Source organism: Hyperolius riggenbachi, chromosome 7, assembly GCF_040937935.1.
Source record: "Hyperolius riggenbachi isolate aHypRig1 chromosome 7, aHypRig1.pri, whole genome shotgun sequence".
Taxonomy (NCBI): domain Eukaryota; kingdom Metazoa; phylum Chordata; class Amphibia; order Anura; family Hyperoliidae; genus Hyperolius; species Hyperolius riggenbachi.
In genome coordinates, this window is record NC_090652.1 from 204,484,839 (window position 1) to 204,508,250 (window position 23,412).

The 23,412-nt window shown below is 43.9% G+C and overlaps 1 protein-coding gene across 2 annotated transcripts in view; it reads right to left on the reverse strand.

Annotated features, from left to right (window-relative positions):
- Positions 1–907: 907 nt before the first annotated feature.
- Positions 908–23,412, reverse strand: part of WDR12 (WD repeat domain 12) — a 35,610-nt gene continuing 13,105 nt past the window's right edge. For both annotated transcript variants that reach the window (XM_068245024.1, XM_068245026.1), the window contains 6 exons: positions 21,752–21,837; positions 20,890–21,030; positions 17,861–17,966; positions 11,553–11,685; positions 5,236–5,308; positions 908–1,142 (listed from right to left, as the gene is read on the reverse strand). In XM_068245024.1, the coding sequence (XP_068101125.1) occupies positions 1,065–1,142; positions 5,236–5,308; positions 11,553–11,685; positions 17,861–17,966; positions 20,890–21,030; positions 21,752–21,837 (617 nt within the window). In that variant the 3' untranslated portion in view covers positions 908–1,064. The remainder of the gene's footprint in view (positions 1,143–5,235; positions 5,309–11,552; positions 11,686–17,860; positions 17,967–20,889; positions 21,031–21,751; positions 21,838–23,412) is intronic.

Here is a 23,412-nt window from a genome sequence, read left to right on the forward strand (position 1 = left end):
GTCTATGAGATCTGCAGATCATCATACACACATGATTTAACTGATATTCATCTGCAGATCAAGCAATCATCCGCAGATCTGAAAATCCATCCTGGGTGGATCTGATCTGCAGATGAATGTCAGTTAAATCATGTGTGTAGGATGATCTGCAGATCTCATATACTATCATTGCAATTTGCAGGAATGGATTTTTGGCAGGAAACAGATCTTTTGCAGATACTGATCTTTTGTGTCCTGTACAGCATCTGTGTGTGCAGCATCTTGCAAAGATTTTTTTTCTGATGTGGAGTTCAGCTCCATAGAAAAGACTGTGTAGAGTATGGCTCTCATACTACATGAAGGGTGGTAAGATTGGTCTGTGATCTTTCATTTTCAAAAGACTATGGTCTGATGTGTGTATGGGGCCTTAGATGAAGTCACAGAGGACGTATATCTACTGACTTGTGGATAAAGATCATGTCACCTGCAAAAATAAATTCAGGGGTTCCTCGAAAATCAAAAGTATTTCTATGGTTCCTCCAGGATAAAAAGATCGAGAAAGGCTGACCCAGAAGTTTTTCCACTACTTAGGAAAGTATTTAAATATTTACTTTAAGTGATCATTAATGCTCAATAATTATTTGCACACTTAATTTAATCTTCAAAATAAGTTTTGGTACTTTAGCAGCAGTGCCACAATATACAGTAGCTCACTGTCGCTAACAATACTGGCACATCTTTCAGCTGTATCTAACTTTGGTGGCACTGGAACAATGTATGGCATTTGAGACTATGCTAGGAATACTGGTAGTCTGAACAATTGTGGTGTAAACAATGGCTTTACTGTATCATTCAAATTAGACAGACAATGTACACACCACATTGCAAAATTTTACACTAGAACATCTTGAAGAAAACAGCCAAAGAATAAAAAGATGCTAGATTTTAATTTACAAAATGTAGCAGCAAATAAACATTTTCATTCAATATAAATATAGTGTGGGGATAAAACAAGCTATCCATTGTCCAACAGTAAAAAATAAGGTATGGGAACCAGATTTAATTAATTGGATACAAGGTGAGGTTCAGGCTCCCACATCTGAAGGTGGTGCTGTGTATCTGTAAGAATACAGTTTGTTGTCTGCTCCACCACTTAGGATCAGCTTTACAAAGAAAAGAAAATAAATATATATTAGGCACATATAAAGGCAATCTATGCAACTTAAAATAATCCTGTGACTTTAAAAGGAAACAATTCAGATACTTACCGCGATACAAAGCCGATTGACTACTCAACCTACCGCCTATGTTATCTATTGTAATAGCCCATCGACTCCTAACAGCCGATCAGCTATCTACTACCGGCATACTATGTGCCCAAATCACCAACTGGACATTTGTTAGCCAGCATGTCCATCTATGAGAAGCCTGGCCTCAACGGGCACCCATATGACGAGATATGGTTTGACATTTACACCTCTTAGCTACAGAGAGAAGTGGAAGTTCTAACCATAAGCACGAAGGATCATGTGAAATTACCGTATTTTTCGCCGTATAAGACGCACTTTTTCTCCCCCAAAAATGGGGAGAAAAAGTCCCTGCGTCTTATACGGCAAAGGCAGGGAAACCCAACTTAACGCCCGCCGTTCCGAACCGCCACCATGTTGGGGATTCCCTGCCTGCTTTCCCCATGCCTGCCCGAGTCTCCTGGCCCCCCCGATGGAAGTGTCAATAGCAGCGGGCAACTTACCTTTGGCAGGCTCCTGCGCTGATCCTATATCATTGCGCTGCCCCCCCGCTAGCCTCCTCTGCCTCCCCCCCTCTGTATCTGGCCCCCCCGGGTGAAGGAATAAGTATCGGCAGCTTACCTCCGCAGTGCGCCCGCGATGACTGCAGACGTCCGTCTTCCAGGCACTTCTCGCTCTAGTGGCCGGCTTTGAACTGCGCGTCATCAGTTCAAGCCGGCCACTAGAGCGAGAAGTGCCTGGAAGACGGACGTCTGCAGTCATCGCGGGCGCACTGCGGAGGTAAGCTGCCGATATTCCTTCACCCGGGGGGGCCAGATACAGAGGGGGGAGGCAGAGGAGGCTAGCGGGGGGGCAGCGCGATGATATAGGATCAACGCAGGAGCCTGCCAAAGGTAAGTTGCCGCTGCTATTGACACTTCCATCTGGGGGGGCCAGGAGATGCAGGTGGGAGGGAGGAAGGCTGGGGGGGGGGGGGGGGAAGAGGACATATGGGTGGCACAGGAGGACATATAGGGGCACAGGAGCACACATGGGGGGCACAGGACACTGGGGGGGGGGGCACATGAGGACACAGGACACATGGGGGGCACATGGGAGGTACAGAAGGACACATGGGGGCACAGGAGGACACACAGGACACATGAGGATATGGGGGGCACAGGAGCACACATGAGGACATACAGGAGGACACATGGGGGGCACAGAAGGACACATGGGGGCACATTAGGACACATGAGAGGTACAGAAGGACACATGGGGGCACAGGAGGACATATGGGAGGCACAGAAGGACACATGGGGGCACAGGAGGACACACAGAAGGACACATGAGGATATGGGGGGCACAGGAGCACACATGAGGACACACAGAAGGACATGTACAAGACGCTCCTGGAATATGGATGCACCAGGTTTAGTATTTTTTTCCTGGTTTTTGCCCTCTAAACCTGGGTGCGTCTTATATTCCGGAGCGTCTTATACGGCGCGAAATACGGTAGGTGGTCAACACTGTGTGAATGTAATTCACATAGGACCTGTTATGGTGGCCTGTGAACTAAACTAAGAACTGGATATACATAATTTCTACACTATTGATTGTATTGGTGCACTAGAACCAGATTGTGAATTTCCATCTATTATTAGGAGCACAGCACTGCCATCTTTTGATAATACAAATATCAAGAGGTCCACATGGAGCAACGCAAAGCTGTCTGCACTGTTCCTTTTAGGTACATTCTGTCTAATTTCCTTGAAAGGTTAACTATAATTGCAATGCTATGTACAGCTATAAATTTACTTGACCCTGAGGGTGGCTTGAGAGTATGCAAGATATCTTACTCATTAAAGAGGTACCTTAATGTGACCTGATGGGATAAACATGTATGTATGTATGTATGTATGTATCCCAACTGACATTGTCTCTTCAAACTGCAGTGCAACTTCCACTGATAACTAATTACAGACATTAAAGAGAATCTGTATCATCAAAACATCCCCTGGGGGGTACTCACCTCGGGTGGGGGAAGCCTCAGGATCCTAATGAGGCTTCCCACACCGTCCTCCGTCCCTCGGGGGTCTCGCTGCAGCCCTCCGTACAGCGGCGACGTAAATATTTACCTTCCCGGCTCCTGCGCAGGCGCTCTGGTGGCTGTCGGCTCCGAAGTAGGCGGAAATACCCGATCCCCGTCGGGTCTGCTCTACTGCGCAGGCGCAAGTCTCCGGCGCCTGCGCAGTAGAGCGGACCCGACGGCAATCGGGTATTTCCGTCTAGTTCCGAGCCGAAAGCAGCCACAGCGCCCCCGCTGGGGCCTGCAAAGGTAAATATTGAATTGACAGTCGGTCTGTCGCCGGCTGTTCGGAGGGCCGCAGCGAGAGCCCTGTGGGACAGAGGACGGCGTGGGAAGCCTCATTAGGATCCCGAGGCTTCCCCCACCCGAGGTGAGTACCCCCCAGGGGATCTTTTTGATGTTACAGTGTCTCTTTAAACTCTTGCATGGCAGAGAAACACTTCTAAATGTAGTGAAAAAAAATAGTCTAAGCTAGCTGTATAGCATTAAAAACTGTCATTATTCCCTTGAGGCAATAAACATGTTAAACATATGTGTAAAAAAAATATCAGGATAATGTTTTGGGTTCCTAGAAAGTCCTATTTAGGAGTAGGACTATAGATATCATAGTTTAGCTTTGTTTTTCCATCTATAGATGTGAATGGTTACATTTTAGTTTTGTTGTCTACAATTGCTTATTTTCAGTTCAGGTTTGCAGCGGTTTATGCGGTTCTGCAAAGCAGAGGTGGTCAAAAAAAAACTACATAAATGGGTTTGAGGGGGGGGGGGGGGGCGCGCTGAGGCGCGATTGTATGGGGGCAATTACACAGGGCTATGGCAGTCAGGGGGAAGAGAGGATGGTTAGGGTTAACCATATGGGGGGGGGGGGGGGGGGGGGGAATTAACGGTTAAGGTTAGCGGTGGGGGAGGGTAGACGGTTAAAGCGGATCCGAGATGGAAAACTAACTATAACAAGTAACTTGTCTATATATCTTATCTAAAGTTTAGATAGTTTACACAGCAAATCTAGCTGCAAACAGCTTTAATAGCATATGATTATTTCTTCCTGTGATACAATGACAGCAGCCATGTTGTTTGTAAACATTACACAGAAGCAGGCTTATCTGTATCTTGAGCACTCAGCCTGTGAAAAAACACCTAATCCCCCCTCCCCCCCTCTGCCTCTGAACTCAATGGCTAGTAACACCTCCTCCTCCGGCCCAGACTGAGCTTCCATGAGCCCTTGTTACTGCCAAGGCTCTCTGAAAACCTGTGGGCGTGGTTTATTTTGTTTATAGGGAATTAGAGTATTAAAACAAAAATAAAAAAGTATTTGGCGTGAGGAATGCCCTATAAACAATAGGAAAAGGAACACAATTATGCAATGAGTAAAAGTTCACCTCGGATCCACTTTAAGCCTCTGGGGGAGTGATTAACGCTAGGTGTCAGTGGAGGGAGAGTTCAGTGTGAAAATAGATTTAGGTCTAGCTGTAGTAAAATCGGTATACATTACCAATATTTAACTATAGTTATTAGCACTGCAAGGATAGATCAGTAAATTTACAGATATTTTACTATTGGCGGTTTTGGGGCACCCACATTTCTGGGCACCCTATTTTCATGTATGCATAAATGGCTGCTAGTTGGTATTATGCTGTCCAGACTGCAAGGGGCAGGGTACAGGCAGCATTTTTGTAATAACTGTAGCATGCATCTGTGGACATCTATACTACAGGAAGTACCTGGTAAAGGGACATCTGACTAGCTACTTTCTGACAGCTGGAAAATAAGGATCTTATGTGCAGACAAGCTCTGCCATAGACTGACTACAAATGCCTATGAAAACATTTGTTCGTGGAATTGGAATGAAGATGTAGGCAGTGAACTGATAAAGACTGTACATGAAATGACTGATAAGTAAATAAAGTAGCTTATTTGGCTACTGTACTGAAGTGTTCTTACCCCAGCTTCTGTCCAGTCAACACTGAGAACTTTATCTTCATGAGCAGCTAGATCATAAAGAGGAGCTTTGCAACTGTAAGAAAAGTAAAATGGCTTTGATATGTCTGTATGACAACTCTGCACAATGCTGAATTCAGATACCAATTAGCATTCCAGGGCATATGGGATTACATACACTACATTTCCAAAAGTATTGAGACACTGAATTATTCAGGGATTCCCATCACTTCCATGGCCACTGGTGTGTAAATAAAGTACCAAGGCATGCAGGCATTCTACAAACAGTTGTGAAAGGATGGGAGTCTCTCAGGAGCTTCAATGCATTCCAGCATAACACCATAAATGGACTTACTGCACACGTGGCATCCTATCACAAACAATCCTTGCGCATGCTTGAATCCCTGTAAAATCATAAAAAGCATATAGTGCCCAGTACTGCTTATATCAAGCTATCGTTGACACCTCGTGACGCACCTTATAGGGGAAATATAGCAAGTCCCCCCTCTGTGTCCGCACTTACCAAAAGCGCGTCTTGCTCTTTTGCATATCAATATATTGCCTTGCCAGCCAAGGAGATCCAGGCAGATATAAAACACAAATCCATTTATTGGAGTAAAAACATCCCGCAGGCTTACAGTTCACTGGATACAAGTAATGGCTCCACCGCGGAAAGTACAGAGCCACTCGCTCCCACTGCTCGTCCTGTTTCCGGGTAACGTCAATGCGCAAAAGAGCAAGACGCGCTTTTGGTAAGTGCGGACACAGAGGGGGGACTTGCTATATTTCCCCTATAAGGTGGTGGCACTACCCCCAGGTGTGCGTCACGAGGTGTCAACGATAGCTTGATATAAGCAGTACTGGGCACTATATGCTTTTATGATTTTACAGGGATTCAAGCATGCGCAGTGATTAATCCAAATAATTCTGATCGAGGTGGAGTGAACCTCTTGTAATTGCGATCCCCTGATTTTGTGAGTGTGCTATTACCACTGGAGCGCAGTATTTCCTGAGGAGTTTTGGTAAGATCATTCACTTTTATACTGCTGCAGACATGGAGGTGTTCGAGTTTAGGAAACATAGGAATGTGGACTTGGACAAAATTTTCAATGAAGAACTCCCTATCCTAACAGACTTGGATCAGGACTTTAAGCTTTTACGACACAGTATGATGAAAGAATTACAAACCTGGTGGGACCTTGCTGCGTTACATAAATATGAGAAAAAGGGTTTGGTACCTAAAAGATATCGCTGGGATATTCTGCCCACAGATGGGGAGGAGGGGGAGGAGAATAACAGTGAATGGTTGAATATGTTGAGACATGTGGTGTGGGTATGGTTAAGTTATTGATAAAAAGAAAAACTAGGAGATTGGAACGCCTGGGGGGCGAAATTGATGTGTTAAAGGTTAAACTTGATCCTTTCAAACATACTGAAGAATTCCAATTAAGATCTACTAAATTACAGGAGGTTCTAAACACTAATGAAAAAGATATAATCTTGGATAAACAGAAACAATTTAGTAAGGATATTTTAGCATATAAAAATAATGAAGCTTACAAATGGCAAAAAGTAAAAAATAATGATGCAGCACCCGATAAAATGGAGGTGAGTGGAGAAGGTGCACCCCAGGGTGTACAAAAAGGAGCAGGGATGGGAGCTAGACCGAAAGGGGGTGCAGCTGGAGGATATGAACCGGTAAAACCAAGTCCAGCCCAGCCTAGGCCTCAGCCACAGCCCAGACCACAGCCCCAACCTATGGGAGCCCCCAATAGGGGGAGGGGAGGGGGATCAGGGAGGGGTAGTGGTTATGGTTGCTATCCCTCACGTCCTTATGTACCCAATCCATCCAATTACCCACCCAGACCTGCAGGGGGGGGGAGGGGGGGGGCCTTTTCAGAATGTGGAGAGACCACCATTGGAAAATTTGGGATCACCCCATCTTCCAGTCTATAATAGGTATGAGCCTTTGCAGTCCTATGTGAACGAGGAACCCCCTCCTTTTTTTCACAGACCCCAATTCCGTCAGGACGAGTGGTATTCAGACCCTCACCTTACTCCAAAAAACGTCAGGAAAAGAGAGCCAGAAGAGGAATCAGAGGAGGAAGGAGGGTACAAGAAAAGAAGGGAATGATTAAAGGGGAGGGCATTTTTAATCTAAGTGGGGTACAATTGGAAAAAGCTGAAGTTAAATTGTTAGACAAGGGCTTGAAGTATGCTCCCAAGAACAGTTTAGACAAATTTGGAACCTTTATTGATGTGCATAAGTTTGTACGGAGATTGAATCTTAAGAGGTACTTTTTGGATAAAGCGGGTCCAAACACTAAAGTGAATCAGGGTGGGGAATATGTGCATTCGAATATGCGAAACAACTCTGTTCAAGACTGCTAATAATGCTAGCAAGCAAGCTATTGATGTTTTTAAAATATTGGTGATAGGAGATTTGGAGCGGGTGCAGACCGCCCGATCAGGACCGACGATCGGGCTGTCTGCAAGTTGCTCAAGGTTAAAGAACTAATTATTAGACCAGCAGATAAGGGGGGGGTTGTTATTTTAAATCATGAGCAGTATTTTAATGAATTAGATAGATTGGTGGGAGATGAATAAGCCTATAAGAAATTAGATGGCAACCCGGTGTCTGTCTATAAGAGAATTGATTGGTCTTTTGAAGGGGGGGCTGGATGAGGGTTTTATCAATGAGAAAGAATTCGAGCATCTGGTACCAAGGAATCCCAGGACCCCTATTATCTATCAGTTACCGAAGGTGCATAAGTGTATGTCCAACCCTCCGGGTCGTCCCATTATCAATGGGATAGACTCGATTACGTATAGGGTGTGGAGGTATTTGGATTTCTTTTTGCAACCCATGGTGGCTAAGCTACCGAGGGTGCTTAGGGATACATTGCATACCCTGCAGGTGTAGGAGGGGAGTAGGGGATGGGGCGCTGCTGGTGACAGCAGACGTCGCATCCCTTTATACTAATATTGACCACCGGGGGGGGGGGATTAATGCAGTTTCTAATGTCCTTGTAAGAGAGGGGAACCTTCCTTTAAAGGAAATTGAGTTCCTGATGAAACTTTTGGAATTTGCCCTATCCAGGAACTATTTCTGGCATAGAGGCGACTTCTATGCACAGATTAAGGGTTGCGCTATGGGGGCGCCTTTCGCCCCTGCTCTACCTAATATTTATATGGCGGAGTGGGAGGAACAGGCTATCCAGTTGTGCCCAAAAGAGGTGGTCGAATGGCGTCGATTCATCGATGACCTCTTTACTATATGGGGATCCTCCACTCAGGAATGGACCAAGTTCTTAGAGAGGGCCAATGGATTATGTCCTAATATAAAGCTGGAAGCAGTGGTCGACACAACCAGTGTTGATTTTCTTGATCTTACTATATTTGTAGACAGAGGTCAGTTATCTACTCGGTGCTTTTTTAAGAAGACCGACAGGAACGGATTTATCCCGACGGGGAGCTGTCATCATCCCTCTTGGTTGAAGGCGGTTCCCAAGGGGCAACTCCAGAGGATTAGGAGGAACTGCACTCAGAAAAGAGACTATGTTGAACAAGCAACCGTACTCTCACAGAGATTTGTAGAAAAAGGGCACAGTCCGAGAAAAAAAAAGTGGGTGATATGGATAGGGACGGGCTGATAAGGGGAGGAAAAAAGAGGGAGAATAAACCTCCTGAGCTTCCCTTTATCTCCACGTTTAATACTCAAAAGAAAAAGGCGTAGGGCGGAGTCGGAGGAGCGCATTGACGTTACCCGGAAACAGGACGAGCAGTGGGAGCGAGTGGCTCTGTACTTTCCGCGGTGGAGCCGTTACTTGTATCCAGTGAACTGTAAGCCTGCGGGATGTTTTTACTCCAATAAATGGATTTGTGTTTTATATCTGCCTGGATCTCCTTGGCTGGCAAGGCAATATATTGATATGCAAAAGAGCAAGACACGCTTTTGGTAAGTGCGGACACAGAGGGGGGACTTGCTATATTTCCCCTATAAGGTGGTGGCACTACCCCCAGGTGTGCGTCACGAGGTGTCAACGATAGCTTGATATAAGCAGTACTGGGCACTATATGCTTTTATGATTTTACAGGGATTCAAGCATGCGCAGTGATTAATCCAAATAATTCTGATCGAGGTGGAGTGAACCTCTTGTAATTGCAATCCCCTGATTTTGTGAGTGTGCTATTACCACTGGAGCGCAGTATTTCCTGAGGAGTTTTGGTACAAACAATCCTTGCTACTAAATATTCCAATTAATCATTAGTGGTATTATAACAAAGTGGAAGCAACTGTGGCTGAGCCACATCCCAAACTATCAGCAGCCTGTGTGTATTAAAGCAGTGTTTCTCAACATTTCATGCGTATGTACCCCTTTTGAAAGCCTGTGCTTGTCAAGTACCCCCTGATATGGTAAGAACTACCTCAAGTACCCCTTGATACAGATACAATGAATAGTAGTGATGATAATTGTTTTTAAACCGTTTCCAAACATTTGCTATTGTTTTTAATTAGCTGAAATACTAATTTGGCTGTTGTTTAAATAGGATTTTTTATTTTCTGAAACCATACATTTATTAAACTTAATTAAATACATCAAGCCCAAGTACCCCCTGGACCCATCAGAAGTACCCCCTAGGGTACGCGTACCGCATGTTGAGAACCTAGGGAGGACAACTGAAGTGAGAAGTATATGGAGGCTGTCATATTTATTTCCTTTTAAATAATACCAGTTGCCTGGCAGCCCTGCTGATCAATTTGGCTGCAGAAGTGTCTGAAACAATTCAAGCAAGCATGCAGCTAATCTGTCAGCTCTCACAATAATGTCAGAAACACCTGATCTGCTGCATGCTTATTCGGGGTCTATGGCTAAAAGTATTAGAGGCAGAGGATCAGCAGGGCAGCCAGGCAATGGGTATGGCTTAACCATCCTGGCGGTATGGACGAGCTGAGCTCGTCCAATAAAAAAAAGTTAATGACGAACTGAGCTCGTCCATGCCAACAGGGAGATTTCCTGTTTCTCCTCCCCGCCGGCTGCATTTTTTTTCTCATCAGAGGGATTCCCCAGGATGGCTGGATGCCTGTCTGCACGCTGTGGGTAGCGATCTGTGCTACCCCAGCGTGCAGAACAAGTATCCAGCCACCCTAGGGAATCCCTGGGCAGCGGATCGGCGGGCCGAGAATGTGCGTGTATGCTTGGGTTCCCCCTTGTATGCAGCAGGTGGGGGGGGATCCCCCTCTGTGCGGGTGGCCTATCCCCCTCCTCCCCATCTCAGCCCGTTGAGTAAACAGATCTAGTTACCCGAGGGGTCTCTCCAGCGACGGCCTCGGCGCACACCCTCCTCCACCTCCGTGGTCCCGGTCTCTGAACATTTACATTACGAGGCTTGGTGACGTCACCAAGTCTTGTAATGTAACTGTACAGAGAATGAGACTTGGTGATGAAAGAGAAAGTGCTGTTGCAGCAGTCGGTGGAGAGAGCCCTCGGGTGACTAGATCTATTTACTCAATGGGCTGAGGAGGGTAGTGGGGAAGACATCTGGTTACCTATAAATCTGGCTGAACACCTGGCTCACTAAATATCTAACTATATACCTGGCTGCACATCTGGCTAACTATACATCTGGGTCTTATACTCACCATTGGCGTGCTGATCCCTCGTCGCGTACGTGATAGCTTCCCCAGTGCCTTCTTCCATGTCCCTTGGCGATCACATGTCCCCCGTCAATCGGCGTTGATGACACCAGGGTCACACAGCGTCAACATCTTGCAACAAACACTTTTTTTTTTAACAGAGGTTTTTGACAGAGGTGCCGAGTGTTTGTTTTGCTAGATGCTGTAACTCCTTTTTCTATTGCCTGAGGAAGCGGGCACTGACCCGTGAAACGCGTTGCTTTGTTTTATCTGGAGTTCGTTAATAAATAGACTGAATGTACAGTCGTGTTGTGTCTGCTTGGAGGAGGCAAGTCCACCACTGCCTCCTCTAATTACCAAATTTTTGGCTTTTAAGCTCATTTAAAACCCTTTTTATCCTTTTGGCGCCTCTGTTCTCTCCTATATTCAATACAATAACCTGTATTGAATTCAATATAAAAAAAAATTGATTGCAAAAAAAAAAATGGTTGAAAATTATTGGAAATTAATTGAAACACTTTTTGCACAGAAATCCTGCGGAAATTGAACGCCAGATTGGTTAAAAGGAAATAAATATGGCAGCCTCCATATCCCTCTCACTACAGTTGTTCTTTAAGCCTGAAGAGTGGATCTACATAGAATACTCCTATTATTTATACAAAAGCCCCTAAACGGCACCTACCTTCTGGTGTCCCAGAGTTTCACTACATTATCAAGAGAGCCGGACACAAGTTGTTGATCATTAGTTGGCGACCACTTCACTGCAGTGACCCAGCCTGTGTGTGAAGTCAAAGAAAGCAAAACCAGAGACCCATCTGCAGAAGGAAGCAATACAAGTATGTCAAAGCTTGGAATTCAAGATTTTCTCACAGGATACAGAACAGTCAACTGCTTTTTACAAATGTTTGAAATTTGTTCTGGAAAGCCTTTGTTCACATCCCCCTGAAAGGCATTTCAGCTTGCACCTTAATGCACAAAGGACCAGGTAGGGCTGTTTTTACACTACATGTAGTTTGCTGTGTTTTGCGATCTGTTTGCGAATTACAAAACCCATCGCAAAACAATAGAAATCACTGGAACCCTTTTAAAATAGTGTGACCCGATTTTGCCTGATCACAAGCATACTGCCTGCTTCCTTTTTTCGTGTGTTTGTATCAGGGCTGTGGAGAGAGTTGGAGTCGAGGAGTCGGAGTAATTTTGGGTACCCGGAGTAGGAGTTGGGAGTCAGTGGTTTCATAAACTGAGGAGTCAGAGTTGGAATATTTTTGTACCGACTCCACAGCCCTGGTTTGTATTTGTTCCTAGCATCCAGTAAATCACAAAAACACAATGGGGTCAATTTACAAAAAAAAGTCTCAAATGAATTATTTTTCCTTCAGCACATTTACAAGCAGATTTTTTTTAAAAAAAAAATCACTTGTAAGTAAGTTGTTCCTGATCAATTCTAACTAAACACCGCTTGCTATGCGCTGCAGCCAGTTGAGGTAACTTGCTCTGAATTGACATACAGTGGGTTGCAAAAGTATTCGGCCCCCTTGAAGTTTTCCACATTTTGTCACATTACTGCCACAAACATGCATCAATTTTATTGGAATTCCACGTGGAAGACCAATACAAAGTGGTGTACATGTGAGAAGTGGATCAAAAATCATACATCATTCCAAACATTTTTTTACAAATAAATAACTGCAAAGTGGGGTGTGCGTAATTATTCAGCCCCCTGAGTCAATACTTTGTAGAACAACCTTTTGCTGCAATTACAGCTGCCAGTCTTTTAGGGTATGTCTCTACCAGCTTTGCACATCTAGAGACCGAAATCCGTGCCCATTCTTCTTTGCAAAACAGCTCCAGCTCAGTCAGATTAGATGGACAGCGTTTGTGAACTGCAGTTTTCAGATCTTGCCACAGATTCTCGATTGGATTTAGATCTGGATTTTGACTGGGCCATTTTAACACATGGATATGTTTTGTTTTAAACCATTCCATTGTTGCCCTGGCTTTATGTTTAGGGTCATTGTCCTGCTGGAAGGTGAACCTCCACCCCAGTCTCAAGTAATTTGTAGTCTCCAAGAGGTTTTCTTCCAAGTTTGCCCTGTATTTGACTCCATCCATCTTCCCATCAACTCTGACTAGCTTCCCTGTCCCTGCTGAAGAGATGTAACCCCCCCCCCCCCCCCCCCCCCCCCGGACATGATGCTGCCACCACCATCGACAGTGGGGATGGTGTGTTCAGAGTGATGTGCAGTGTTAGCTTTCTGCCACACATAGCGTTTTGCATTTTGGCCAAAAAGTTCCATTTTGGTCTCATCTGACCAGAGCACCTTCTTCCACATGGTTGCTGTGTCCCCCACATGGCTTGTGGCAAACTGCAAACGGGACTTCTTATGCTTTCTGTTAACAATGCCTTTCTTCTTGCCACTCTTCCATAAAGGACAACTTTGTACAGTGCATGACTAATAGTTGTCCTATGGACAGAGTCTCCCACCTGAGCTGTAGATCTCTGCAGCTCGTCCAGAGTCACCATGGGCCTCTTGACTGCATTTCTGATCAGCGCTCTCCTTGATCGGCCTGTGAATTTAGGTGGATGGCCTTGTCTTGGTAGGTTTACTGTTGTGCCATACTCCTTCCATTTCTTAATGATCGCTTGAACAATGCTCCGTGGGATGTTCAAGGCTTAGGAAATCTTTTTGTAGCCTAAGCCTGCTTTAAATGTCTCAATAACTTGATCCCTGACCTGTCTTGTGTGTTTTTTGGACTTCATGGTGTTGTTGCTCCCAATATTCTCTTAGACAACCTCTGAGGCCCTCACAGAGCAGCTGTATTTGTACTGACATTAGATTACACACAGGTGCACTCTATTTAGTCATTAGCACTCATCAGGCAATGTCTATAGGGGGACAAATAATTATGCACACACCACTTTGCAGTTATTTATTTGTAAAAATGTTTGGAATCATGTATGATTTTCGTTCCACGTTTGTGGCAGTAATATGACAAAATGTGGAAACTTCAAGGGGGCCGAATACTTTTGCAACCTACTGTATAAGGCTCCCATGGTGCTGATATGTTCAGCTCTGTGGAAAAATGGCATGGCTCTCCCATTTAAAGAGCCCCTCGTGCATCAGCAGAGAAGGCGTGGTTCAAACAGAGGTGGTAACATCCTCTCCCTTCAACAGGAGGGCACCAGGCTGTTCTGGCAAGTCCCTGTGCTTGGTGGGGTGCATGCATGGAGCACTCACTCTGCTTTTTACTAATGTGTATAGGGATCTCCTGAGATCATATATACATAAGCCCAGTGTGTAAAAGAGTTAATAAGACACACTGAAGTTTGTTTAGTCTGAAGTCTTTTCCCCATACCACTGACTATCAACAGGCTTGGTTGCAGTATGGCTGTTTGTCTTGCCGATAGGCGGCTTTTAGCTATGTAGCTGGCAGTCTTGAGACTTGCTTGAAGAGTCTCTGGAGGATTTTCATCCTCTTTAAGCTCCCCTCCATTTAAAGACTCTGCCACATGAAGAATGTGATATGGGCTGTGTGCTGCTCATAAGTGCTCAATCAATATAAAGACACAAGAGACCAACTTTAAAGAGAACCTGTACTGAGTAAAAATATTTAAAATAAACACATGAGGTAACTTCAAATGAATATTACATAGTTACCTTGCCATCAGTTCCTCTCAGAAGCTCACCATTTTCTTCTGACAATAATCCCTTCCAGTTCTGACAATATTTTGTCAGATCTGAAATATATCAGTTGCTATCAGTAAAATATCAGTTGCTGTCAGTTATAGCTGAGAGGAAAACTGATGTACCAGGTAATGTCCATGTTTCTCTATGGCTCAAGTGGGCGATGTTACAGTTTAACTGTGTGCTGACCAGAAAGCTGTTATGGGTAATGGCCATTTTCAAATGGAGGACGAAAATTCCCTTGATCACAGTGAACAAATAGGACACTGGACAGGAGAAAGAGACTGAGGAGTAGACAACATGGGAGGTAAGTATGACTTGTGTATGCTTATTTTGACTTTTAATTTTCAGTCAGGGTTTCTTTAACCTATTTTGGTTCCTGGACGTAGAAACTACGTCTAGGAACCATGCGCGCTACGCGCGCGTGCACGCGCAATCCCGGCCGTGGATTTTGATAGCCAAGAATCAATTGTATCGGGCTATGGTGCCCGATCACTGATTCCTCTCCCCCGCTGAAAAGCGACAGCTTCTCTCGGAAGCTGCGCCTTTCTGGCCGTTTCTCCCCGATGAGTCACTCTAAGCGTGTGTTACGCTTAGAGTGACGGCATGTAAACAAACTCATGGCCGCCATCTTGTGGCCAAAAAGTAAAACTACAACTAAAATGAAAAAAAAAAATTAACATAACACACAATTACATTATAAAACTATACTTTACATCCCACCCTCCCAAAAATACCCAAATCAAATGTTTAATATAAAAAAAACAAAAACATTACAATAAAAAAACAAAAAAATTAAGGGTCTAAACTTTTAAAATATCAATGTAAAGATGAAATATTTCTATTTTTTTTTATTTTAAACTTCTAAATAGGAAAAAAATGCACCTTTATTTCCAAATAAAATATTGTCGCCATACATTGTGATAGGGACATAATTTTAACGGTGTAATAACCGGGACATATGGGCAAATACAATACGTGAGTTTTAAATATGGAGGCATGTATTATTTTAAAACTATAATGGCTGAAAACTGAGAAATAATGATTTTTTTCCGTTTTTTTCTTATTCTTCCTGTTAAAATGCATTTACAGTAAAGTGACTCTTAGCAAAATGTACCCCCCAAAGAAAGCCTAATTGGTGGCGGAAAAACAAGATATAGATCAGTTCATTGTGATAAGTAGTGATAAAGTTATAGGCTAATGAATGGGGAGGGTGAACATTTCTCAAGTGAAAACGACGGAAACCTGAATGGGTTAAGCTCCTATCCAAATAATATAATAACTTGGAGGTGTTTCATACAACATCGGGTTCTATATAATAGAAGTCCTGGAGATGTCAAAGGGAATGGGGCATCTTGATATATATTTGGTTGGCATGACTACAAATACGAGCGTTCTCAAATTGATTTAAAAAAAAAAAAAAAACAAACCACGGTTTTACTTCTGTATTTGGCAAGTGCGACACCCTGTGGCCAAGTAGCTTGAGTTTGTGGAAACTACCTCAGGCATATACATCTACACAGTATGTAAGTAATAACCTTGCAGTCTGTACAAACACAGAGGCTGTCACAGTAAATGAGGGCACTCTGCATATACATCAGGAACTGGTGAGAATGCTTTTTTCTCCACAAACTATTTTAATTTTATTTTGAAAAACAACATGTCAAAGTATAACACAATACAACATTGTATAGATGTAAAAGTACCAGGCACAATTAGCTTCTGCACACAGGGGAAGAACTTTCACAGAAATAACATTCGGGATATTAGTAGCACCGAGGCATGAAAGACCAACATCTAAAAGTCTACATATTGCACATAGTTTATGCTTATATGCAGAATCGGTAGGTCTATTGATACAGACAATAAGTACCTGAGTTTATAACGTTGAACATCTGGGAGACATGGTATATTCCCCAGAATAACTATATTAGAACCATTCAAACAATGTGTACAAAACAATATAGCACTACTCAGTCAGGATATGGTCCCGTCTAACAACGAGTATTAGGATAGAAAAGAAGAAAAGTAAAATGAAAGGAAGGGTGAGAGAAAAGAAAGAAGAGAAGTGAAAGCGATTAGCTGATCTGCCACGATTTTGAGTAGGTAGCTGGGGGTACACTGGGGTTCTTGCCTCTATTACACCTCAGTTAAAAACGGAGGAAGCCAATGTGAATAATTAAGAAAATAAGCTTTCCAGATTTTCTCTAACCCTCCTTGGTGCGGTAACCCCGTGTGTGACACGGGGGTAAGCCGCCGGAGGGTGCCGCTCAGGCCCTGCTGGGGCCGATTTACATAATTTTTTTTTTTGCTGGACGCAGCTAGCACTTTGCTAGCTGCGCCAGCACCCCGATCGGTCACGCGCCTGATCGCCGCTATCCGGTGCGGCGCGCGGCCCCCCCAGACCCCGAGCGCTGCCTGGCCAATCAGTGCCAGGCAGCGCCGAGGGGTGGATCGGGTCTCCCAATGACGTCCCGACGTCATCCCGCCCCGTCGCCATGGCGACGGGGGAAGCCCTCCAGGAAATCCCGTTCTTTGAACGGGATTTCCTGATCGGTGATCGACGAAGGCGATCGAAGCGGGCGGGGGGATGCCGCTGAGCAGCGGCTATCATGTAGCGAGCCCTCGGCTCGCTACATGATTAAAAAAAAAAAAATTTTAAAAACTGCTGCGCTTCCCCCTGGCGGTATTTTTCATACCGCCAAGGGGGTTAATTGGATAGTGTAATGGTTGAGGGCTCTGCCTCTGTCACAGGAGACCAGGGTTTAAATCTCGGGCTCTGCCTGATCAGTAAGCCAGCACCTATTCAGTAAGAGACCTTGGGCAAGTCTCCCTAACAGTGCTACTGCCTATACAGCGTGTCCTAGTGGCTGCAGCTCTGGCGCTTTGAGTCCGCCAGGAGAAAAGCGCAATATAAAGGTCTGTTTGTTTGTTTAATGGAAAGGTTATCTTCCAAAATAGCTTGCAAGCTCGCTATCACTCGTTTAGCCACTAAAAAGATATGCATGATTAATTTATACTGAGAGTTCGGTAAGATTGTTTTAATGATGTTAGCTGTCATTGAGTGACTGATTTGGGAAGCATCAATTTGGACTACAATTTCAGCTGTATGAGTGAATTTGTAGTAACATAGTTACGAAAATATTGCATATTTATTGCTTAGTATTATACCATACACAAACGCTTGAAATAATGGTTTATAATTGAATTTCCTTGTATTTAGTGGCCTCCCAAAGGAGATTCAGATTGGGGGGGGGGGGGGGAATCCACTGAATCTGCAGTTCCATAGTGCAACTCTGCTTACCTTTAGACCGCGGGTCCCACAGTCGAACATGTCTGTCGGTACTTCCAGATGCCAGACGCTTGCACAATGGTGAGTAAGAGATGCAGTTAAATACCTTATTTCCTGTCTGGTGGATACAAACAACAACATCCAGTCAGTTTACTAGAAACTACATGAGTGACTTAATTTGCACATTGTCATTGGATCCTGATAATAAATGAATAAGCATAACTGCAGTATATTGTAGGTATTCACGAAGTAATGTAGGCTGTTTCACTTAGACATCTGGTAAAAGAGTTCCAGTTATTCATCTGGGTGATAGCCTAGTTAAAGTGGTTCCGAGACAAACTTTTGCTGCCTTAATTTTCTTCCCTTTACATATAGTTTATTGGGCATTCTGCCCCCAAATGCTTTTTTTTTTTTTTTTACCACCACCTAATTGCAAGTAAATGAATGCATCCAGGCTCCCAGCTCCTCCAGCACCTAGGCATTCTGAGTCCCATGCTGCAAGTGCTCATGGGAGCTCAGCCTGGGGAGGAGGAGGCTTTTGCTGAAGCATTCATGAGATTTCGAGGCAAGGGGGCGGAGAGGGGAGGAAAGAGGAGAGGGGAGTGGAGTTTTCACAGGCTGAGGGGTGGAGATGCAGAGCAGCTTGCCTGTGCAATGATGACAAGGAGAATACAGCTGCTCTCATTGTATCATAGGAAGAAATCATGTACTGTTGAAGCTGTTTGCAGCTAGATTTACTGTGTAAACCATCTAAACTTTAAGTAAGATATATTGACAAATTACTTGCTACAGTTAGTTTTTTATCTCGTGACCCAGCAGGAAACATCATAGTGCAATTATGCTAACATAATTGGGTTGACAGTACTAACTGCTAGGTTTCAGATAGGTTGTAGTAAACAATGCCCACGCTATTAGGCAAATCACAACACTTCCTACTGTAGAGGGTGCTGTGATTGGAGAACTGTTCCCTATGAAGTTTCCAGCTGGATCCCCTCAACTAGGCTAGCGCCTTCATCTGTGCCATTGTACTGAAGTACCACAGCACCTCAAATTAAAGGAGCACACAGCAGCTGATTCTGAACATGCAAATCTGTTACAATCTAGCTTTAAAATTATGCACATGCTAAGTTTTAATCACCCGAAAGCTAACATGTGTACAGATGCCCCCTGCCACCGATGACCTCCCCTTCATAGACCTAAGGACTTGCACAATACATGGATGACGAATAATGTAGCTCCTACTGTGTCCAGTACATCTGTGCACTGATTACAGCAATCACAAAAGATTTGTGATATTTTTAGGCTGTAGCTAAAGTAGTGTGTACCGTTAAAGCGGATCTGAGATGAAAAACTAACTATAACAAGTAACTTGTCTATATAGCGTATCTAAAGTTTAGATGGTTTACACAGCAAATCTAGCTGCAAACAGTTTTGCAAACATTACAGAGGCAGGCTTATCTGTATCTTGAGCCATCAGCCTAATCCCCTCTCCTCCTCCCTCCTCCCCTCTGCCTCTGAAATCAATGGCTAGTAACACCTCCCCCTCCTCCTGCCCAGACTGAGCTCCCATGAGCCCTTGCTACTGCCAAGGCTCTCTGAAAACCTGTGGGTGTGGCTTTTTTAGATTATAGGGAATTACAGTATAAAAACAAAAAAGTATTTGGCTTGAGGAATGCCCTATAAACAATAGGAAAGGAACACAATTATGCAATGTGTAAAAGTTCACCTCGGATCCACTTTAAGCCAAAAACCTCAACTGGGCTAGGACCAATTATGAGCTTTTATTTCATGCAGGATTGTGCTCGATATTTCCCCTCTCTCAGTCCCAGCGACAGGACTAGTGAGAACAAGAAGAAAAGACAAATCGCTCTAGTGGGAATAAAGCAAGCAAAACTCCTTAGTGTGAACACCTGCAATAGAAAATATAAGTTCACTTCGTTTTCCAGAGAACAGGGAGTGAGGCCCGGTGCACACCAAAACCCGCTAGCAGATCCACAAAATGCTAGCAGATTTTTAAACACTTTTTTTTATTTTTCTGAGGCGTTTTGCTAGCATTTTGCGGATTGCTGCTGTGGATTTCAGGGTAGTACATTTCATATATTATTACAGTAAAGCTGTTACTGTACAGCTTCTGTAACAAAACCGCCTGGCAAACCGCTCTGATCTGCCGTTTTTCAGAGCGGTTTGCGTTTTTCCTATACTTAATATTGAGGCAGAAACGCCTCCGCAATCCAAAAAATGCCTCACCCCGGGAGGATTCGTTTCTGCAAAACGCCTCCCGCTGTGGTGTGCACACCCCCATTAAAATGCATTACCCTAGCGTATCCCGCAGCCGCAAGCGGCTGCAGAAACGCTCAAAAAAGCCGCTCGGTGTGCCCCAGCCCTGAGAGGAAATAACGAAAAAGCAGTCAGCAACACAAACCACATATGCAGTGGTTTCTATCCTATATAATAATTAGCCTGTGTCGCTGCGTCCAGCAGTATGCAACGGCGGCAAAAAAAAGAAAAAGAAAAAGAAAAAAAAAAAGACCTACAGCCCGTTTTTAAACGGGCTTGGGTCTACTAGTTTAAAAATAAAAAAGGACTGTTTTGGCTGCAATATCTCCTTAACTCACCCACAGGAAAGCTTTACAGGAACAGTATCAGTACTGAAAATGCTGTTCACCTAGCAGCCTAATTGCTCTCAATTAACCTTTAACTCCCCCCCCCCCCCCCCCATTTCAAAAAAATATCTGCAAAGACCTGGCCAGATAAAGTAAAAATAAAATCACAAAATATAATGGACTACCAGTTTCCAGTGTGAAATGACCATGTATGATAGGGTTACCAGAAATTGTGTCACCTTATGCAAGGCTAATCACAAGGCTGAAGATAACGATCAATCGCTGATGCCTTTATGGCTACATAGTATAAGCATTTACTGCACATAGAAACAGATTTAAAAGAAAACCAGCCTGGCTATTAATGTTTTGCACTGTACAAACACGTTTCTCATGTCACATGTTTCCTCGAGTGCGCTATAATCAATTTACAGCTCTTACCAGAGTGGTTTTGGCTTCTGCAGCCTCAGCATCCCATATTTTAATGGTGTGATCCCATGATGCAGTGCAGATCTCATCTGTATCAGACCACAACACAGAAGAGATAGCTTCATTGTGACCAGAAAGGGTAACTAAAGGAGTCTGAAAAACAAACACAACACGTGTCCACATCAGTGTTAACAGTAATGCTTTCCTCTGCCCGATAAGACTATAAGGGCTGGTTCACACTGCAAGTGCTTTTCTAAGCACCAGTGATTTAAAATGCTCTTGGTAATGTGAGTGTTCTCACTTCAGTGATTTTTTTTTTTTTAAAGTCACACATAGCATTACATTAGCAAGAACGTTTGAAATTACTGGTGCTTAGAAAAACGCTTGTAGTGTGAACCAGCCCTTAGGTATATGAAGTTTTCCTGTTTATAGAATCACCAAATTACAAAACATTTAAACAGAAAAGCATATAGAGTGCCATCCTATTTTATACAGTACTAGTGACCATAACCCGTTTAAAAACGGGCTAGATCTGTCTCCTCGCGCATGCCCACCCGTCGCACAAGTCTGCCATGCACGCGCACCCACCGCACACCCTGCCGACTGCTCACACACCCGCCTGGCTCCCTGGACCCGTCCCTGTCCTCCTGCCTGTGTGAGGCTGGGTCCGTGCTGCGCACATGTGCGCAGTAGCAAAAAGCACGGACCCAGCTACACAGAGACAACTGTCCCTGCTGTACTCAGGGACAGTTGCCTATTATCATATAGGATTCAATTCTTCCTTTCAAAACATTTCCTTATACCGGATATGAGGAATCCTTATGTCTGACAAGTCAAATCAGCAAATGAGAACTTTTGCCCATGGTGAACATACCCGTGTAAGTCCAAGCTGTTCAGTTTTCTGTTTCTTTCTTGGGCGATTTGGAGTCTCCTCTGCTTCATCTTCTTCTTCTGTAGGAACTGAAGAATTGGAGCAAAAAAAAAAAACAACAAAAAAATAAAATAAAATCCAGAATCATTCAGGACTGAAATGAACACACAAGGAGAGGTCTGAAAATTAGAATGCCTTAAGGAACGAATGGCCAAAGGCTGAAACATCACTAAAAAGGCAAGTGCACATAAGTATGTTTATCTGAGATCCATTTAGACCACCTTCCCCAAAAAATGTATTTGATGAACTTTATAAGTTTCAGTGCTGCCATCTCCTGCACCAGATTTGTAGTTGGTGTGAATGTAGGCAAAAACTGACAATTGATTCTCCCCCCAACAACAACAACAAAAATCATCATATTCCCCCTCTGTGTCCGAGAAATCCCACTCTGCTCCCCACAACATAATCTTGCAGTGGCACCTCTAGGTGGCACTGTTGAGTAGAGTAGACAGATCCACTATTCATAAAGCCCAATCTACACGATACGATTCTTTATACGATTCGATTACGATTCTATTTACAATCCGATTAAAAACAACATGTCCGATCGGGAATCAATTTGATTCAATTTGATTTGCCATTGCAAAACAATTGCAAATCGAATTGAATCCCGATCGGACATGTTGGATTTAATCGGATTGTAAATAGAATCATAATCGAATCGTATAAAGAATCGTATCGTGTAGATGGGGCTTAAAGCAGTAAAGGTAGCAGAAGGAAATAGCCCCAGTTAGGTAAATAAAGGGCTTCATGGGTCACAACTATCATGGACTTATCATGATTGTAACACTTATTTACCTTAATCAGGGCATCCACTGGTCAACCCTCTGAACTGTGCACTTGTACATGATCACTGTGAAGTCAGCTTTTGCCTGACAGCTGGCAGAACGTCTCTGCCACACTTAAAGAGAAACAGTGACCAAGAATTGAACTTCATCCCAATCAGTAGCGAATACCCCCTTTTACATGAGAAATCTATTCCTTTTCACAAACTGATCATCAGGGGGCTCTGTATGGCTGATTTTGTGGTGAAACCGCTCCCACAGGAAGCTGCCAGGACCATGATCCTGGCAGTTTCCTGTCTGTGAACCTTGTTGCATTGTGGAAAATAGCTGTTTACAGGTGTTTCCAACTGCCAAAAGAGCAAGCAGCAGCTACATCACCTGCCAGCAGTAAAAATGTCCCCAAGTAATAAATGTCAGAATGTAAATCAGGGATTTAAAAGGTTTTACAATGGGCAAACACTCACTAAATCATTTATACATAATTATTGTAAAAATGAAGCACCTTTTTTAATTACATTATTTTCACTGGAGTTCCTCTTTAAGCTACGTACACACGCTGGTCTGAACTCGGCCTCGGGAGTCATACTAGTGTGCATGCTGGATCTTTAGTAATTTTGCCACTCTCCAGCCCACAGGAATTTGCTCTGCGCATGCCAGTTGCCGCCCCTCGCCCGCCTAATTTTAACAGATGCGTCCATAGCAAGTAGGCTGATGACACATCTTTACAACGTTGGCAGGTGTACGATCCTCAGAAGATCCCCCGTGTGTACAGGGCTTGAGATATGAGCTTTTGGAAGATTCAGGCACTGTGATTGGCTG